At 35.6% G+C, this 19,838-nt stretch overlaps 2 protein-coding genes across 2 annotated transcripts; both read left to right on the top strand.

Moving 5' to 3' along the window:
• Positions 1-205: 205 nt before the first annotated feature.
• On the top strand, positions 206-667 carry LOC110914146. The gene has a single exon (XM_022158960.1). The coding sequence runs from the start codon at positions 206-208 to the stop codon at positions 665-667; it is 462 nt and encodes a 153-aa protein (XP_022014652.1).
• Positions 668-14,489: 13,822 nt separating this feature from the next.
• LOC110912382 (protein LONGIFOLIA 1) lies at positions 14,490-19,044 on the top strand. The gene is made up of 5 exons (XM_022157082.2): positions 14,490-15,131; positions 16,369-16,421; positions 16,510-17,799; positions 17,913-18,060; positions 18,231-19,044. Exons 1-5 carry the CDS (start codon positions 14,981-14,983, stop codon positions 18,947-18,949), a joined length of 2,361 nt encoding a protein of 786 aa, XP_022012774.1. The 5' UTR covers positions 14,490-14,980; the 3' UTR covers positions 18,950-19,044.
• The last annotated feature ends 794 nt before the right edge of the window (positions 19,045-19,838 follow it).

Raw genomic sequence — 19,838 nt, 5'->3', positions numbered from 1 at the left:
TATAGAGTTGAAGGAATGGGAAGAATGACAAGACGTTATCAACATGGTGAGATTGTCCAATGACAAGGATGCGTGGATTTGGAACGACGACAGTTAGGAAGGTTTCTTGGTAAATTCTGTAAAAAAGGCTCTTATCAAGTATAGGGGAAATAGCAATCTCCCAAACTTCGAGTGGTGCAAATGGGTGCCTCTCAAATGTAACATAATGGCTTGGAAAGGTAACTTGGATAGGCTTGCTATTAGAGTTAATTTAAGAAGAAGGAAAGTGGATATTACTTTGGTCATGTGCCCTTTCTGCGATGAGTACGAGGAGTCAGTGGATCATTTATTCACTGCTTGTACGGTGGCTATTAGGGTGTGGGTGGCTGTCATCTCATGGAGCAACATTCCTCCGATCTTTGCTTTTGAATACAAAGATTTAATGGATATTCAAAACTCTATTCAAGTTGGAAAGAAAGCGAAAAAGATTATCCTGGGGCTGGTTATAATTTCGGGTTGGTGTGTTTGGAAAGGTAGAAACGAGTTGGTCTTCAATCAGATCAAGAGAAGTTCGCAAGATATTATGGTTGAGATTAAGTCGAGAGGTTATGGGTGGGTTAAAAGTAGATCTTCAGGTAAATATATTAGTTGGAAGGAGTGGTGTAAATATCCTATGTATATGCTGTAAGTTTTGGCCCTTTGCCCGTTTAGGTCGGGGGTGTTGTTATGTTTGGCCTTTTGCCCTTTTGGATCGGAGGTTGTCTTAAAAAAAGTGTACACATATACATGGCCTTTTTATAATTTGATGAAAAGTGTTTCTTTTTCCTAAAGTAATTGATCCTGGGTGCATAAAACTTTTATGCTCTTACACTTCTTTTCAAATGAAAAAAAAGGGACTAAAGAAAATCTTGATTTGCAAAAAACAATCACTGAATAATTTGTAACCCTGTTTAGAACATGTGTAGTGTGGGTGAATATAAGGCCATTGGGTGTACCTTAACATCTAGGGTGTTAACGATGACATGACATGTTAAACGACATTGCAAACCACTCTCTTCTTGTGTTAAGGGGTGTTAAAGGGATTATATGTTAACATGTTAACATGATGTTAGGGGTGTTCAAAACCGGATATCCGAAAATTCGGATATCCGAAATTTTTGGATACCAGATTTCACTATCCGAATCCGTATCCGAAATTCGGATATCCGAAATTTCGGATACGGATTCGGATAGTGAATCGGATATCCGAAAATTCAACTTTTTATTTAATTTTTATTTTTTTTTATTTTTTCGTATTCGGAAACGGATATTTTGGATAGTTTCGGATATCCGAATATTAGTTTTCGGATATTTTGGAGATTTTCGGATTTCGGATATTTTCGGATACTTCAGATATTTTCGGATATTCGGATAACCGAAAAAATGAAAATTAAATTTTCGGATATTTCGGATATCCGAAAATTTTGAAAATCACTATCCGAATCCGAAAAATTCGGATATCCGAATTTCGGATATCCAATTTTTCGGATATTTCGGATATCGGATATTTCAGATCGGATTTTCGGATACGTATAGTTTTGAACACCCCTACATGATGTTAAGAGATTGTCTTAATTTGTTTTCCTTTTTTTACACCCAAACCATTAAAAGTTTTTACACTCAAACCTAGGCCTGTAAACAAACCAAACGTTCATGAACTGTTCGTGAACTTGTTCAGCGGAAAGTTCGTTTATGTTCGTTTATTTAATAAACGAACGAACACGAACAAAAAATTTTGTTCGTTTAACTAAATGAACAAACATGAACACACCCTGTGTTCGTTCATTTATGTTCGTGAACGTTCGTTTAAATAATATAAATGCATAAATAGTTATATTTATATAAATATTAAGTGTTCTAACTACTTATATAAACATAACTAATTAGTAATTGAGTTTTCTAGTTATAGAAATTAAATTTTAAAATTTTTCCTAGATCATAATTGATTACTTACTTAATATTTATATAAAAAACTACTAAATTTTAGTATCTATGAGCCCTAGTTTAGATGTGTTTTCGGATGAACTGTACTATATTAGACTTGTTTGTTTATGTTCACTAATGTTAAATTGTGTTTGTTTATATATGTACAATTACGTTCATTTATGTTTGTTTATGTTTGTTTAATAAATGTTAATTTATGTTTGTTTATGTTTATTCAAATATGTTCAATTAGTTTTTTTTGCTTATGTTCATTTGTGTTCGTTTATGTTTGTGAACTGTTCGTTTAGGATTTAAACGACAAACATAAACGAACACGAACATGCCTGATTTCTTAATGAACAAACACGAACAAAAAAATGTGTTCGATTATATGTTCGTGTTCATGTTCGTGTTCGGTTAAAGTTAAATAAACGAACACGAACATGCCTGTGTTCGTGTTCGTTCGGTTCGTTTACAGGCCTACTCAAACCATTAAAAGAATAAAGTTAAGAGGGTTAAACCATTTCCTTGATGTGAGGTAAAGTGAAATGGAGAAAAGTAAGTGATGTGACACCTAGGTGGTGTTAAAAAGAGTTAAAGTATACCCCAAGGCCTAATGCCCTATTTTTGGGCATGATCCGTCATGTGGTGGTCCAATCAGCTTTAGGGTATATAGAGCATTTGTTTAAATTGGTGTAGTGGTATAATGCCTAATAATGCCCCATCCAATAATTACCCAATTATGATTTTTTTTTTGTTTTTTTTCAAACTAAAACTAATAATATTTCATTAAGTAAAAAAAATTACATTGCTAAAAATAAAAAATAAAAAATAAAAAACCGAAAAATGCAAAAAATAAAACATAATATCTAAAGTCTGTATTTGTCACGGATTTGTGGCTGACGCATTTCCGCTCGGATCAACGCGTCTCCTACGAGGTGATCGATCAGTTTAGACAAAAATTCTATGTGTTTCTCAATTTGTCTCGATTCTTGTAGCACGTCAAATTTTTTGTTTTCGGCGTTTCGTTCTTGCATTGTCTCCAAACGCATATGACCGAGGTCTCGAATGTCTTGTAGGCGTTGGTTCATCTATTCGAAATCTTGTTTCATTTCGAAATTTGCCGAAGCCCGTGCTAACGCGTACTCCTCATCTTTCGACCAAGCTAGGTAGGTTTGACTCCGGCGTGGAGCGTTTGACTCTTTTTTTATGAGACCGTTTACCATGTTGAGACGCCTCGACTACAGGCTCAGGTTGTGTCTCCGGTACCGTTTCAATGTCGGGCTCGGTTTCTTCTTGAGATGGTTTTGAACCGCCCATGGATGCAAAGTCGTGCGGACCGTGAAAGAATTACGGGGAGATGCCTAATATTTGTGCGTACGACAACATACTTGGGTCCATATCTTGGAAATTGAAGGACGGTTGCGGTTGAGTGGTGTTCGGGCGATATGAAGTTTGGTTGTCGGGTCTAGACGGAACACCAAAAGGGGGTCGGAAGGGATCCATGATATAATTTTCTCATAAAAAGTAAATTACGATTTTGGCCCCTATGGTTATATCACTTTTACTCTTTAGCCCAAAAAGAAATTTTTAACATTTGAGCCCCCAACGTCTTTTTTTCTAACCCTTTTGGCCTCTAACACTAACCTTATCCATTTACTTGGTTAAAAACTTGTCATGTGCCTCTCACATGAGGGGCATTTATGACAATTCACCTATTCACTTTTAGGATAATAAATTAATTAATTATTCGAAATTCGAGTGTGAGGATGGCACAAAATAAGTATCTATCAACGTCAACCGTTGGATCATAGAACTCGCTGAAAGTGAAACTTATTCATCAACGTCTTCCGACGCCGGCAGTCACGAGTGTCCACTTTCAATCGATCATTGGAAACATCCTTATAGTAAGCCTTTGTTTAATTCATTCGAATCCACCATTGTTGAAACTTCCGCCCTAATTATCACCATTTATTTATACTTAAAACCTCTGTATTCTGCCTCATTTCTTGATTTGGAATTACTTAATGAGATTATTACACTAACCTTAGTTTTAGGATCAATTATTATATGTTTTGAGTTGTATATAGTTGGTCGATTGTGAATGATCATTCTTATTAGTTATTATACGAATGTGTTGTGCTGAAATCAGATTTAACATTTTTCAAAACAAAAGCTCCATTCCCCTGTTTCACATTACAGATCAAAACAGAGCAACAAAAAGAGAACAAAATTGAATGAAATTTTGCATTTTTATACCTCTTTGTTAACAGTGATTGCAGAAGGAAGAAGAGAAGCTTGAAGAACCATGGGTTAAGCTAAAGATTGTGTTTCTTGATGCTCAAAATGTACTGATTATTAAGCACAATGTACAAGCTGTTTGTGGGTTGATATTATACGAATGTGTTGTGTTGGTCGGGAATGATAAGGTTTTAGTAGGTAATGTTTGGTGGTGTTATGTGTTGTGGAGGTGTTAGGTGGTGGTGGTGGTGGTAGATTTGGTCGGAGATGGTGGTGGTCGCTGGTGATTAGTTGACGGGGGTGGTGAGTGGGGTTAAATTATTTTATTTAATAACAAAGGTGGAGTCCACATGAATTTATTATTTTATAAGTGAATAGGTGAATTGCATAAATGCCCCTCCTGTGAGAGACACATTACAAGTTTTTAACCAGGTTACTGTTAGGGGTCAAAAGGGTTAAAAAAAAGACGTTGGAGGCTCAGATGTTATAAGATTACTTTTGGGCTAAAAAGGTAAAAGTGATATAACCACAGAGGCCAAAATCGTAATTTACTCTTTATAAAATATGAAGTAGTATGAAGAGAAGAGGGTAAAATTTATAAAAAAAAAGGAGTGAACAGTGGGGTTTTTTTAGGTAAAAAAGGTGGATCTAAATAAATAATTTTTTTTGTTACTGTTGGACACAACGGTCCATTATCGATCCTCGTGCGAAATTGGCGTTTTAAATAAAACGCTAGAGCCAAATTTTTGAAAAAAAAACGCCCAAGGATGCGGTTTCCAAGGCGTTGTGGGGTGTTTTTTTTTTTTGGAAAAAACGCCAAAAAATCCCACAACGGATGTTCGTCTTAATGGTCACACAATTTTCAACCCCTTTTTAGAACCTAGAAGAATGTGCTAAAGTTACCTCCCATTAGAATATCCAAAAATTAAATATTAAAGTATAACACAAACTAGGAATGAGCACGGTATCTGTTGGGTACCGAACCGGTACCGGTACCAAAAAATGGGGAAAAGTGATACTGGTACTGAATACATTGGTTCGGTACCGGTACTTACCGGTGTTTTATTCGTAAATACCGGTATCGTACCGGTACCGAAAAACAAAGAAAATGGCAACCGATACCGAAAATACTCGGTACGGTTCGATACCGATACCCAATACCAAATGCTCATCCCTAACACAAACCATGTTTTATTGATACCTGTGTGAATCACTTGATGATCCGGTAGAGGGATATGCTTCATTCGATCAGATTAAAGAGATGATTTTGATTAAATAGATTACATCTTATCAAGATATTTCACATGCATTAGGATTACGCAAGTGGTGAAGATTATGACAAGATTAGTGTATAAGGGTGAAGGGGGTGCACACCTAATAGGTGAGTGCCCTCTCTTACGCCAAACCAATCCCCGTGTGCCACGTCAACTCCCCTCTTAAACTCCCCTAACACCCCCATTTGATGGCGCCACTCCCCTATTAGGTGAATTGGTTTTTTTAAAAAAAAAAATAAAATAAAATAAAGAAAAGCTGTGATTGGTCCCCTCTCTCCTCTCTCCTCTCTCTCTCCTCCCCTCTCATCGGTGAGCCGCCACCTACCCTCCCTCCTCTCTCTACTCACCGCATCAATGGCGGTGTACTCCCCGACCGGTGAAACCCCTCCCCGCTTGCCCTCCCCGAAGACGCCCCTCTCACCCTAACACGTGTTAATGTGTGATACAAAGCTGATTCGGGAGTTATCGAGCTCATATTTGGACCGACCAGACAAAGGTAATCGAGGTAGAAAATGACCTAACTTAAAAAAAAGACATAACTTGAGCTACGTATGGAGTTACGATACCCATAAGTAATGGACATAAACATCTCGACGAACCTAATCATGTGGCAGATGACCATAAGCGATTCGTCCAAGTTGTTGAATTCGACCATCTAAGACCCCAATTTTGATACGAACGGCTTTACTCATTAATTTGCAAATTTTATTTTATTTTATTTGAGTAATTCACACGTTTGTTTCGAAAGTCAATTTCATAATTAGAGATAGTCACTTCTAGTTTTTCAATTTTGGCTCGACCAACTATATTTAGAAACATTCTGAAGAAGATGCTTGGGATAATGTTTTAATCATAAAAATTTATATTCAATTCACCGATGAGAATGTTTCTATTTTGTTTGCTTCTTTCTTGCTACGTTATTGGTTGTTATGAGTGATTAGTTGGCGCAAAAAAATAGTAGACTTTTGTATCAATGTCTAATCGTCGAAAAGTGCCTAAGTTTTGGAAAAAAGTGGATAGCTTTAACCGAGTGAATTTTATAAAATAATGTTAAATTAAGTTATGGCAATATGTTTTATAATTCATGTTGCTACATTATTGTATTTTAAAAGTTGTTATATTTGTTATAACAGTTTGTGTGCAAGTTGTGTTCAGGTCTATATCTTCAGGGTTCATAAGGAAACATTTAAGGGCTAATATGTGAAGATAGAAAACATTGAGGTGCATCTTGTAACTTCGGATATTGAGAGTATATAAAGGAGTTCTCAACAGTATTCAGATATTATTGAAGTTGATCTTCTCGAAACCTCTTCTCTCTCTTCAAGGCGATTAGGGTTTTTTCTGTTTTGTTTGATCTCTTGTGAGATCTGATCTCGTGTGAGATCTGTTGTACCAGTTCATATAGATTAACTGATTGTATCAGTTAATCTCAGTGTTTGATTTCTGTATTTTGTACGATCTCACTATTGGTGAGATCTAGGGTTTGGTTGGGTACTTTTTTGGTTTGGGTTAATAATAGATTTTGTCATGTTTTTGTCGCTATATCTTGTGTGTTCATTCTGTTAGCATCAGATCTATACCATTTTACATGGTATCAGAGCTAAGATAGCTCTTGATCTGCTGTTGTTTTTGGTATTTTTTAGTGTCTTCCGCTGTTTGTTGATGATTTCTCTGACTATTGTTTGATTCTGGGTTTTTGGTTGAAGGTTTCTTGCTATAAGGAACTTTTGGTGTGGATCTGTGATTCTTGGGGAAGTTGAAACCCTAATCTAGGGTTTGGTAAAGAAGTCAAGGATATTTTGACGCTGTTGAAGACCGTGTTGGTCTCTGTAATCCAAGAAGATTACAGGGCAAACTGACCGGTTGTTGTATCTTCTTGTCTTCTGATCTGTAACTATAGCCCTAAGTGAAGGCTATAGTTCTGATCTTTTCTTAAAGATTGCACCCTCTGTAAGATCGTTCTCACTTTCTCTTGTCTTTACTTTGTTGGCTAGTTGAAGTCGGGGTAGTGAGGACCGGCACCCTTATTTGTTGATATTGTGTGTTGATACTTGTTTGTATTCTGATTACTTGCTGTATATCTGCTGATATTGTGTGTGGTATTGTGTTTGCTGTTGATTGTTACATATCTTTGGTGTTCTGTTGAGTTCTTTAGGTTAAAGGCTCCTGAGTTAAGACATGTCCAGGCACCTGTGAGTGATGAACCTGGAGTCTTGACACTGACTCAGTTTCGCCTATTAGGGTTTGTTGGTTTTTTTAATCTTTGATATCTGTTCTGTCTTGATTGTTTGTGTTTGTATTTTGTGTGCTTGTTTCTGTCTAAATGGGTGATACTAGTAATCCTACACCAACATTGATTGGTAAGCTTGATATAGGGGATCCATTATATTTGCACCCAAGTGATTCTAGTGCGTTGACAATTGTAAGTATAAAACTAAAAGGAACAGAAAACTATTCAGTGTGGTCAAGTGCTATGAAGTTAGCACTAGAGGCCAAAAATAAGTATGGATTCATTGATGGGAAGTGTGTTAAACCTGAAAATGATTCTGTATTGGCAAGTCAGTGGGATAGGTGCAATTCTGTAGTTCTTACTTGGTTACTAAACTCTGTATCTGAAGAGCTTTTTTTAGGACAAGTATTTTCCAAACTTGCATCTGAAGTTTGGACAGACCTCAAAGAGTCTTTCTGTAGAGTTGATGGGTCTGTTGTGTATGATTTGTATAAAAAGATTAATAATGTGTCTCAAAATGGTACAACAGTTGCAGAATATTATAATAAACTTACTACAATGTGGAAACAGTTTGATGCTATGTTACATTTACCAACATGTTCTTGTCAAGCTGCAAAAGATTTCAATGATTTTTCAACACTAATAAAGTTAATGCAGTTTCTTATGGGACTTGATGATGTATATCAGTCTGTTAGGACAAATCTTTTAACTAGAGAACCTTTACCTACTGTAAAAGTGGCCTTCTCTATAATTTCTAGAGAAGAGTCACATAGAATGTCTAGTACTGGATCAAAGAGTCAAAATGTATCTTTTGTGTCAAAACCTAATCAAACTTTTGATCCAAGAAGGAAAGGTAATAGGGGGTCTAATATTGTTCTAAAATGTTCACACTGCAACATGTTGGGTCATACAGTAGATAGATGTTTTGAAATTATTGGTTATCCACCTGGTTTTAAGAGAAGACCTAATAATAATAATCAAACTAATAAAGCAAATATGGCTAATAGTAACAAAGCTAATTCTGTGACTAGTATGTCTTCATCTGTTGGAAATTCTGGTTTGCCTTTCACACCTGAACAGATTGCTAAATTGTTGAGTCTTGTTGGAGAAAAAAGTGGATCTGAGGTACAAAGTCAAAATGCAGGAGGTGAGAGTTTTAATGTGTCTTGTTTTGCTAGTTGTTCTAGTTCAGTAGGCTATAATATGAATGGGTGGATTGTTGACTCTGGAGCGAGTCAACATATGGTTAAAACTGATAAAGATTTAATAAATGTTGTAGATGTGTCTGAATTTAATATTACAGTTGGTCATCCTAATGGAACTAGTGTTAAGGTTCTAAAAATAGGTGATATGAATTTAACTAGTGAAATTGTGTTAAAAGATGTTTTTTATGTCCCTGGTTATAGTGTGAATCTTCTGTCTGTATATAGATTGTCTAAAGATAATAATGTGAGTGTTGTGTTTAAAAATGATAGTTGTCTGTTACAGGATTCCAATTCAAAGAGAGTCCTGATGAGTGGTAGACAAGATTGTGGTCTATACTTTGTTGGCAATTCTGGTAATTTGATGCATGCTTGTTATAATAGTGTTATTAAGTCATCTACTTGGCATAGTAGGTTAGGACATCCCTCAGACCAGGTTCTAGCAGTATTAAAACAAACACTTAATATTCAATCAAATGAACATGAACCATGTGAAGTGTGTCATAGAGCCAAACAAGTCAGGGTTCCTTTTCCTTTGAGTGAACATAAGTCTAAGTTTGTGGGTGATCTTATTCATTTGGATGTATGGGGTCCATACAAAGTTACAAGTTATGATGGATATAAATATTTTCTTACTGTGGTTGATGATTATTCTAGGGCAGTTTGGTGTTATTTTCTGTCAACCAAGTCTGAAGTTTTTGAAAATATAAAGGCATTTTATGAACTTGTCTTAACCCAGTTTAAAAAGAAAATAAAAGTATTTCGTAGTGATAATGGGACAGAGTTTGTTAACAACCAAATGCATAGTTTTTGTTTGTCTAAAGGAATATTGCATCAAACCTCATGTGCATATACTCCACAACAAAATGGTGTTGTGGAAAGAAAACATAGACATTTGCTAAATACTGCTAGAGCTTTGATGTTTCAGGGTAGTCTGCCTCTTAGGTTTAGGTCAGATTGTGTTTTGACTGCAGTTTATCTTATTAACAGGTTGCCCTCTTATGTGCTAAATGGTAGGAGTCCCTATGAAATGATGTTTGAGTTTAAACCCTCTTTGTTACATCTTAGAAACTTTGGATGTTTATGTTTTAGTACTGTATTGCATGATTCAGACAAGTTTTCTTCTAATGCTGAAAAGTGTGTATTGCTTGGTTATTCTAATTTTAAAAAGGGGTATAAACTGTGGAGTTTAGATTCTAAAAAGGTGTTTTTTCAAGAGATGTTAAATTTTATGAAAATGTTTTTCCATTCAAAATTAAAAATTTTGATAACCAAGAGTCTGTGTATAATAATCAGTTGAATCATGCAAACTTTTTTGATAACATTTTGTCTGAAGTTTCTAACATACCCAATGATGAAGAGGGTGCAAATGGTTCACATGATCCTGCTAATGAAGGTCAGCAACCTTTGCCTCCCTCTACATCAGCCCCTGTTCAACAGTCTGAACAGGAAGGCAGTAGTGGATTGGATGCAGATGTGATGGCAGATCACATTACAGGCTCAAATGTTGAAACTAACCAATCTGAGGGTGTTAGTGTTAGAAAGTCTTCTAGGAATGTGTCTATGCCTAAAAGATTTGATGAATTTGTTGTTGAAGGGAAAGTAAAGTATGGCATAGAAAAAGTTGTTAGTTATGCTCATTTGTCTTATGATAATAAGTGTTTTGTTGCTGCTTTAAATAAAGTGTGTGAACCTACTTGTTATAATGAAGCGGCTAAAAATGATAAATGGGTTGATGCTATGAATAGTGAGATGGAAGCTTTATATAGAAATAATACATGGGTGTTGGTTGATCTTCCTAAGGGAAGAAAGCCAATAGGTTGCAAATGGGTCTATAAAGTTAAATATAAAGCTAATGGGGAAGTAGAAAGATATAAGGCTAGATTGGTTGCCAAAGGGTTTAACCAAAGAGAAGGGTTGGACTTTGGTGAAACTTTTTCACCAGTTGTTAAAATGACAACTGTTAGAGTTGTGTTAAAAATTGTTGTTAATAATGGCTGGCCTCTTTATCAAATGGATGTTAATAATGCTTTCCTATATGGCATGTTAACTGAGGATGTTTATATGGTTCAACCACAAGGTTATAGTTCAAATGATAATAAAGTTTGTAAATTGGTTAAGTCTTTGTATGGTCTCAAGCAGGCTCCTAGACAATGGAATGAAAAGTTAACTTCTGTGTTAACTTCCATGGGTTTTACTCAAAGTATGTGTGATTATTCATTGTTTGTTTTGTCTAAATCAGATGTGTTTGTTGTCTTACTTGTATATGTAGATGGTATAGTTATTACAGGGAATAATAAGACTGCTATTGAACATGTTAAAAATAGTTTAAGGGAAAATTTCCATATTAAAGATCTTGGGTTACTTCGATATTTCTTAGGTATTGAAGTTTTATATTCTGATGGTAGTATTTGTTTATCACAAAGAAAATACTGTCTTGAATTGTTGAATGAATTTGGTTATTTGGGTTGTAAACCAGTTACAACTCCCATTGAGCAAAGTTTTTTGGTAACTAACAAATGTAAAAATGATCAAAAAATTTTAGAAAATGTTAATGGCTTTCAGAGATTAATAGGAAAATTGATATACTTGTCTTTAACTAGACCAGATATCAGTTATACTGTTCAATTTCTAAGTCAATTTATGCACAGTCCGTGTCAGTCTCATCTTGATATTGCTTTGCGGTTGTTAAGATACTTGAAATTGTCTCCTGGAAAAGGGGTCAGTTTTAAGAAGTCTGATAATATGGTGTTGACTGGATTTGTTGATAGTGACTGGGCTAAATGTCTTAAGACTCGAAAGTCTGTCACAGGGTATGGTATATTTTTGGGTGAAACTCTTATTTCATGGAAGAGTAAAAAACAATCTGTAGTTTCTAGATCTACTGCGGAAGCTGAGTACCGAGCAATGTGCTCAGCTACCTGTGAAATTATGTGGATCCTGAATGTGTTGTCTGAGTTAAAAGTTGAATATGTTTTACCTGTTAGACTGTACTGTGACAGTAAATCAGCTATATCTATTTCTCAAAATCCTGTGTTCCATGAGCGAACAAAACATTTCGAGTTAGATTTACATTTTTTAAGAGAAAAAAATAGCTGCTGGTGTTATTGAACCTGAGAAAGTCAGTACAGAAAAACAGGTTGCAGATATTTTTACGAAGGGGTTGAATGCTGTCCAACATCAAGCTCTTTGTGAAAAATTATGTCTTGAAAACATGTTCGCTACATGAATTAAGGGGGCATGTTAAATTAAGTTATGGCAATATGTTTTATAATTCATGTTGCTACATTATTGTATTTTAAAAGTTGTTATATTTGTTATAACAGTTTGTGTGCAAGTTGTGTTCAGGTCTATATCTTCAGGGTTCATAAGGAAACATTTAAGGGCTAATATGTGAAGATAGAAAACATTGAGGTGCATCTTGTAACTTCGGATATTGAGAGTATATAAAGGAGTTCTCAACAGTATTCAGATATTATTGAAGTTGATCTTCTCGAAACCTCTTCTCTCTCTTCAAGGCGATTAGGGTTTTTTCTGTTTTGTTTGATCTCTTGTGAGATCTGATCTCGTGTGAGATCTGTTGTACCAGTTCATATAGATTAACTGATTGTATCAGTTAATCTCAGTGTTTGATTTCTGTATTTTGTACGATCTCACTATTGGTGAGATCTAGGGTTTGGTTGGGTACTTTTTTGGTTTGGGTTAATAATAGATTTTGTCATGTTTTTGTCGCTATATCTTGTGTGTTCATTCTGTTAGCATCAGATCTATACCATTTTACAAATAACTTTGTAACCATCCAAATATTTTTTCTCTAAAAAAGGTGCCAACTATTTTGATAATATATATTTAGTCAACATGTAATTCACATGTTTTCGAAATGTTATTTTAACTTCTAGAACATAGTAAAGATTCGTTTGATTTGATGTTAAACGGTAGTTGAATGTTTAGTGAAACAAAGGCAAGCAATCCTCGTGTGAGACCTTTATGCATGTGGTCATGCTCCCAAGACCAACCATTAGAGTCAACAACCTCCACAAAAACAGGTTTAGTTGGATAGATAGACATTATACAAAGTACAAAGGTACACATAGATAAAGCACGCATGCATTACATCACTTGTACTTTAATAATTATGTATGTAGACAATCATTGTACTGACTATGTACATGGATGCACATGTTCATCAATGTATTCTATTCCTTTTGGAAGTGAATCATTTTTCTTACGGTTTCCACAACATAACATGAAATTGTAGCAGCTTTCTAGCCCATGCTAACTGAAATTCCATGATTATTGATTGAATTTATTTAAGTTATTTTTTTTATTTAAAATGATTTTCACTTGTCTTTTATTTTAAGAAAATCACATTACTTGAAATATACGTCTTTACGCATATAATGTATATATGTGTGGGCTATCGGGGGGCAAAAGTGAAATTGCACTAATTTTAACCTTATTTTATTATTTTTGTGAAAATAATGTTAAAAGCGGCGGACGGTTAATCATGCGGTGTATATCATGTTAGGGTAATTTGGTAAAATTATATAAGAGAAAATAATAATGCATACACCTAAAAAATACTCATTTTGGATCAAATGGAGACAAAAGTAGCGGTCCAAGTTAAAACGAACACACCTTTTGATTCATAGGGAGTTGGAGGCCGGATGAAAATCACCTAATAGGTCGAATCACTTAATTCAAATTCCTTCATCTAGAGCCCTGTTCTCTCTTTGACGGGTTTTTCCAAATTTCATGATATTGATTGTAAAAACAAATGGATTTTTGATTCCATACAGTCACATCTGTATTTAGTCATTTAATACCAAAGGGCCTTTGGCCTCAAGTCCCGTGATGGACACAATGCGTAAATTTAGAAGTAGAGAGTATGTGAGTTACTCCCTATAATAAAAAGAAAAAAATAGTCATTTAAAATTTAGTAATTAATACCTACTTAAAACTTTCCTATGCGGCATTTTTTCATTCATAACTATATCAATTTCTATCAATGTGGGACCCGTTCATTTCAAAACCAATATTACGTTAAGACCTACGAGAACTACATAACCACATATTCATTAGTGCATAGTACATCAAAAAATGGATAAAACTAAAATAAAAATGGTTTATTACTATCTCTCCACTCTTTCTTTGATTTTTAACTTCTTTCTTCTTAATTTTAAGTATAACAATGTGCACATACGTAAATAATGTAATTATGTAAATGCATAACGATAAAATGTTATACCGTATTTTCTAAAATAACCTCATACATATTAAAATTCACATACATTCATGTCAATTTACGAGGTTAAAACGGTTCTCACAGCTCGTTACAAAATAGACATTCCACCCATTGTGACACAGGAAATATCCTCACAGTGCACTGCAAAAGGGGTTTAGAAACTGCAAATTGACAACACAAAAATGTACATGCACTTTGATAATAAAAGTGTATAGTTTAGGCTCCTCAACTGACACACTCCACATGAAAAAGGCCCCATACACATTACTTTCTCCACATGGTTGTCCCACATCCTAACTCTCAAAAAACAATATAAATATTAAATGCCATCAAATTCCCCTCTTAATCTGGAAATTTGTCACCATTTCATTTCCCAAATAAACTAATCCACCTATACTTCCATATATTGCTTCAATATCCCCCTTCATCTATACCTCTAGCACCCCTTTTTGAGGCCAAAAAAAAAATCATATGTTCTTTCTTCCTTCTATGATACATAAATCCCGACCCAGCGATCCCGGCCGGTTTTCGTTAAAAACAAACTACTCGAACCCATGATCCGCCGGTCATAAAAAAGTAACACTACAAGGGGTTTTTTTTTTTTTTTTTTTTAAGCTTACTTTTGCCTATAAAACAAAGTAGAGAGTGAGAAACTAGTTAGTTCTGCACATTCTTTGTGCAGCTTTGCAGAAAAAAACTAAAGTCTGTACACTTGATCAACAAGGAAAGCATCTTCTGTTTTTTGCTTCTTCTGGTGGTTGTTTAACTGTTTTATGTTTATTTAAATAAAAAAACAGAAGGTTTTTAATATTTTTTAGTGAAGAAAAGTAGAGTGGTGGTAGTGTAAATGGCTGCTAAGGTTGTATACACAGTTAGAGATGACAAACAAGGGCTGCAAAAGCAGTTAGGATGCATGAATGGGATTTTTCATCTCCTTGACCGCGGTTACCTTCTCGGTCTACACCGACATTGGCGGAACCAGAACAGGCTAACTACAGGTACAAAATTACAAATTTAAACATATGCACTAGACCAACATGTTCTTATTGTGTGTGTGTTCATTTGCAAATTGTTGTTTCTATTTGCTCTTCTCTTTATGCCACAAATAATGATCACCATTCTAACTACTACCATGGGCGAAGCTTTTAAGGGGCGGGAGGGGGCGGCCGACCCCCCGAACTTTTTGCTCAGTAGTGGAGAGTATGTAGTTTTCGTATAGAAATTTTTTAGTATATACGTTTTCGACCCCCCGGTTTTATAGAAATTTTTAGTATATACGTTGACTTCCGGCCCCCACGGTCGGAAATCTCAAGCTTCGCCACTTACATTCAACCATTATATATTTAGAAATAGAGTAAACTAATTTTTGAGTCTCTGTGTTTTAGTTGTTTTAACCACTAGAGTCCAAAATCAAAAAGTTTAACGTTCCAAGTCCCTAACCGCTCATTTTATAACGTTTTGGGGCCCTGGGTTTTAGTGGTTTTAACCACTTGAGTGTCCAAAATCAAAAGTACAAGTATTAATAATTGGACTCAAAACGTTATAAAATGAGCGGTTAGTGACTTAGGACGTTAAAATTTTTGATTTTGGATTCAAGTGGTTAAAACCACTAAAACACAGGGACCCAAAAAGTAATTTACTCTTAGAAATATTTCTAAAAAATACATATATTCACTAGTAAATACACTATAGTTCCTAATGATTTAACAGATAGTGTATTCACCGGTAAGTACATGTATTTACAAGTAAATCATATGGTTTCTAAATATTTAATAGTTCTTATTTGAACTTACCCCTATAAATTATACACACACGTGCATAGAGGACTATTCAATACATAACTAATTTTAAGCAGAGAACTGCAAAAACCGTATAAGCACAAGTAATTATTGCTTTGATACTTAAAGACCGTTATGTAACCACATATCCATCTCTCTTTCTCTCTCCTACTATATCCGACAATTATACATTTCTTTAATTAAAATTGGTTTTGTATTGAACACGTCACTCTGTGTATATTTATTATGTATGTATATGTACACTTGCAAGAAAGGTTGACATTGGTAAAAAGCACATGAAGTAAAGTTGTACAAAAAAATAATAACTACCTTGTATAATGGCCAAAATTACTACACTCTGACAGTAAAAGGCCAAAATGTTTATCAAACCATATGCACATAACAATATAGTCTATATAATATTGAAACATACTAAGAACTGTGAATTATGGTTTAGGTCAAAGTGAAAATGGTGAAAAGGATATGAAGAAATCATCAGAGAAAGCTAAGGTAAGGATCAAGAATGAGATGAACAGATTTTGCTATACATAAACCTGAAAAATATATATATGTTTAACTTGAATTAAAACTACCACAGGAGAGAAACCAAAAGAAGAGGATGATAGAAAAGAGTCGAGCCTCGGTTGATTCGTCACGAAACTCGTCGTCTTCTTCTGGCTCGTCTACCACTTTCTCATATTTTGATTGTAGCAGACGGGTTCAAACCGAATGTCAACTTCCCTCTGTACCCACATCCCCAAACCTGCATAAAAAACAGCGAGAGTGGTCTGCGCCGACACCCGATATCAGAGACGTGGTCAAGGACTCAATGACTAGAGCGAGTCGCGTGACGAAAGCTGAACGAGTCGGCCCCTTCATGAAGCATGTTGATTCTCCAAGGCCTTTTACGCACCAAAATCCCATTCAATATAATAGAAAAGACCAAAACCTTGTAAAGATTCATAAGACTTCATCAGAGGTAAAAAAAGTCAAGGAGATATCAAGATTTTCTTGTGATGAAAGGGAATCAAAATACTCATTGAAGTCAACTTTCAAAGTCAATGAGCTTCCAAGGCTATCATTAGATAGTAAGCGAAACCCGAAAAAGAATTACATGAATGAGCCAAGAAGCGAGCCGAGAATAAGTAACAGATCATCATCGGGTATTGTGGCTCGGTTAATGGGTCTGGATGGTTTAACAGACTCCATTTGTGAAGTTAAACCGGCTTATGGTGACCAATTGGGTTCACGTTCTCCAAAGATGCATTCGAAGATTAAACCAACTTTGCAGCCGCAGGAAAGTTGTGACCGTGGTTCCAGAGAACCGTTTAAAACATCAGGGGAGGATCTCAGAGCATTTAAGAAGATAGTTGAAGCAATGCAAATGACAAAAACAGCGTTCGAGAAAAGTGACCAACCGGGTTCACCGACAGTCAAGGGTAGTAGCTCACCAAAGAAACATGAACTCTTGAACCGGTCTGTGAAACCAGCTAAGCTGGCTACTGAACCCGTGATGGTCACGGGCCTTCATTACGTTAACCATACGGCTAGAAAGTTGGTAAAAGATCCGAATCCAAGGAACAATAAAGTAACCGGTACGACATCAAGATCACTAGAGGACCTGACTGGAGAGAGACCCGTCTCGAGCCCAAGACCGCAAAGGTCAAAGAATGGTATTGACAAGCAATGTGTTAACGGGCCATCATCTGACTCGAGCAGAATCAAAAGGCAATCCCATTTGAAGACAAGACACGCGAAAATCAAACCCGTTAATCCAAAGAAAAACAATGAACAACCATGTATATACAGTGATGGACCTAGAAACTTAAGCCAAGATGGCGATGCAGTTAATTCCCTAAAATCAGAAAGTAAACAGGAAGTCACACCGGTGAGTGCGGATGGTTTAGTTTATATGTTTTATAACATATATTTATGCATACACGCCTACACGTTTTTGTTACAAATGCAGTGTCTTGACATATGTTCGTTTTCCCTTTCCAGAATAACTTTGTTGAAAGATTGATAGATAAGCCAATGGTCGAACTTGCCAAACTTACCGTGGATCAAGCAAGTCCCGTATCAGTTCTTGATGCCTTTTATGCAGAGGATACGCCATCTCCAGTAAAGAAGAAACCGAATGCTTTCAATGGTACATTTCTCGTCTGTCAACCTGTCATATAAACATATGGTACTGCAACATCGGTCGACGGTTCATGACTATACAACTAACAAATTTTAACTTTAACAAGAAACATATGAAACAGAAAACTTGTCATATTAACAAACTAACAAGTGTCACTTGTGTGTTCGGCTTTACAGATTATAGCAACTTCTGCATTGATGAAACGGAGTGGAATCAAGTGGGGGTCTATAACTTGGCGACCCGTACAGACTCAAGTGATTTCCATCAAACTGAATTATTGAACTCCACTGATGGCGAGAGAGCAAAATATCCATGCGAAAGCACAAATGGGGACCATAAATACATTAAAGAGATACTATCAGCAGCGGGTTTTCTAAAAGATCCAGACTCCGCCATCAGGATAGCCCAGCTTCATTCTACCGGCAGCATGATAAAGCCCGAGTTGTTCCATATTCTGGAGAAAACAAACAAAGAATGCCACAAAAACAACCCGAGTTCTAACTCCAGGGAGAAAGTCAGAAGAAAATTAATCTTTGATTCCGTGAATGATATTCTTTTCCACAAGGTAGTCGTGTCGGGCTTTTCTGGAAAAAGATGTGTGCGAATTGTGGATGGAGAAAAGCTACTGACCGAAGTGTGGTTGGAGATAGATGGTCTAGAAAGTAGTTCCGAGAGATGCGTATATGATGAAGATGATGGAATAAAGATCCTTGTAAGTGCAGATTTGAATAGAAGTTCACAGGATTGGGACGAGTACTGTTATGAGGTTCCTGGTCTTGTTCTAGACATAGAGCGTCTTATTTTCAAAGATTTGATTGATGAGGTTGTGAATGCTGATGCAGCCGGTGTGCAACATCGACAAGTGAGACACTGCCGGCGATTGTTTTCCATGTAAAAGTAGCATCAAATAGTGAAAGCGTGTACACTGCCAAAAATCATAGCTTTTGTTAGCTTATGAACTATAATGTTATTTTATTACTTTTGTGTACATGTTAAAACTCCTTTGCCTGGTAAGTTTTGTCAAAAAAAAAAAGCAGTTGTCACGACCCGCCATGTTCAGGGCGTCGTTCACGAATGTTGACTTGAAAATCAGGGAGTTCTACATGGGTCAAGACACTCTTCTAGTCTTGAAGAGTGTAGAATACCAGATATGGAATTGAATTTATTTGTATACACCATCACAATGATCATCAACAATTTGGTTATTGGGGTTCTTAATAATGAGTAAAGCAAGTAAAGAGTGAAAACTGAAACAAAACTTGTGGCTTCGAGACAAGTGATCTCTATCTTTATAATTTTCTACTAATCTTGTACAAGAGATACACAGTTGACATTCAAATAATCACAATGATCATCAACAACTAGTACCAACTTGATCACCATTTATATCTGAACTACTTAATACAGACTATAGAGACCCCTGCTGCAATTTCATACTTCCAAATTCAAATCTGATTACCCGTGTAACAATATAGTCTATATAACAACATACTATAAAGATATAAACGTTTACCAAAAAAGATCATGACAGAAAAACGAGCCTTCATTAATTGTTAGCTCTTCACCACGCTTCTCCAGCTTGTCTTTAGCTTCTTTAAGGGCCCATGTTTCAAAAATTTTAAAACTTTTGCAGATAAATTATGAGTAGGTTACGCTCCAGTAATAAAAAGAAAATACAACGATTTACGGAAATAAGAACCTCCTTTGAAGAAGGAAGTGGCTTACGGAAGCCGTGTTTTGCAAAAAGCAGAAGGAGTTGGGCAGATGGTGGGTTTTTTTATGAT

The sequence above is a fragment of the Helianthus annuus genome, chromosome 15 (genome assembly GCF_002127325.2).
Source record: "Helianthus annuus cultivar XRQ/B chromosome 15, HanXRQr2.0-SUNRISE, whole genome shotgun sequence".
NCBI classification, from domain to species: Eukaryota; Viridiplantae; Streptophyta; class Magnoliopsida; order Asterales; family Asteraceae; genus Helianthus; species Helianthus annuus.
Note: the sequence above shows the minus strand (reverse complement) of the source record. Positions and strands in the feature narration are given on the sequence as shown.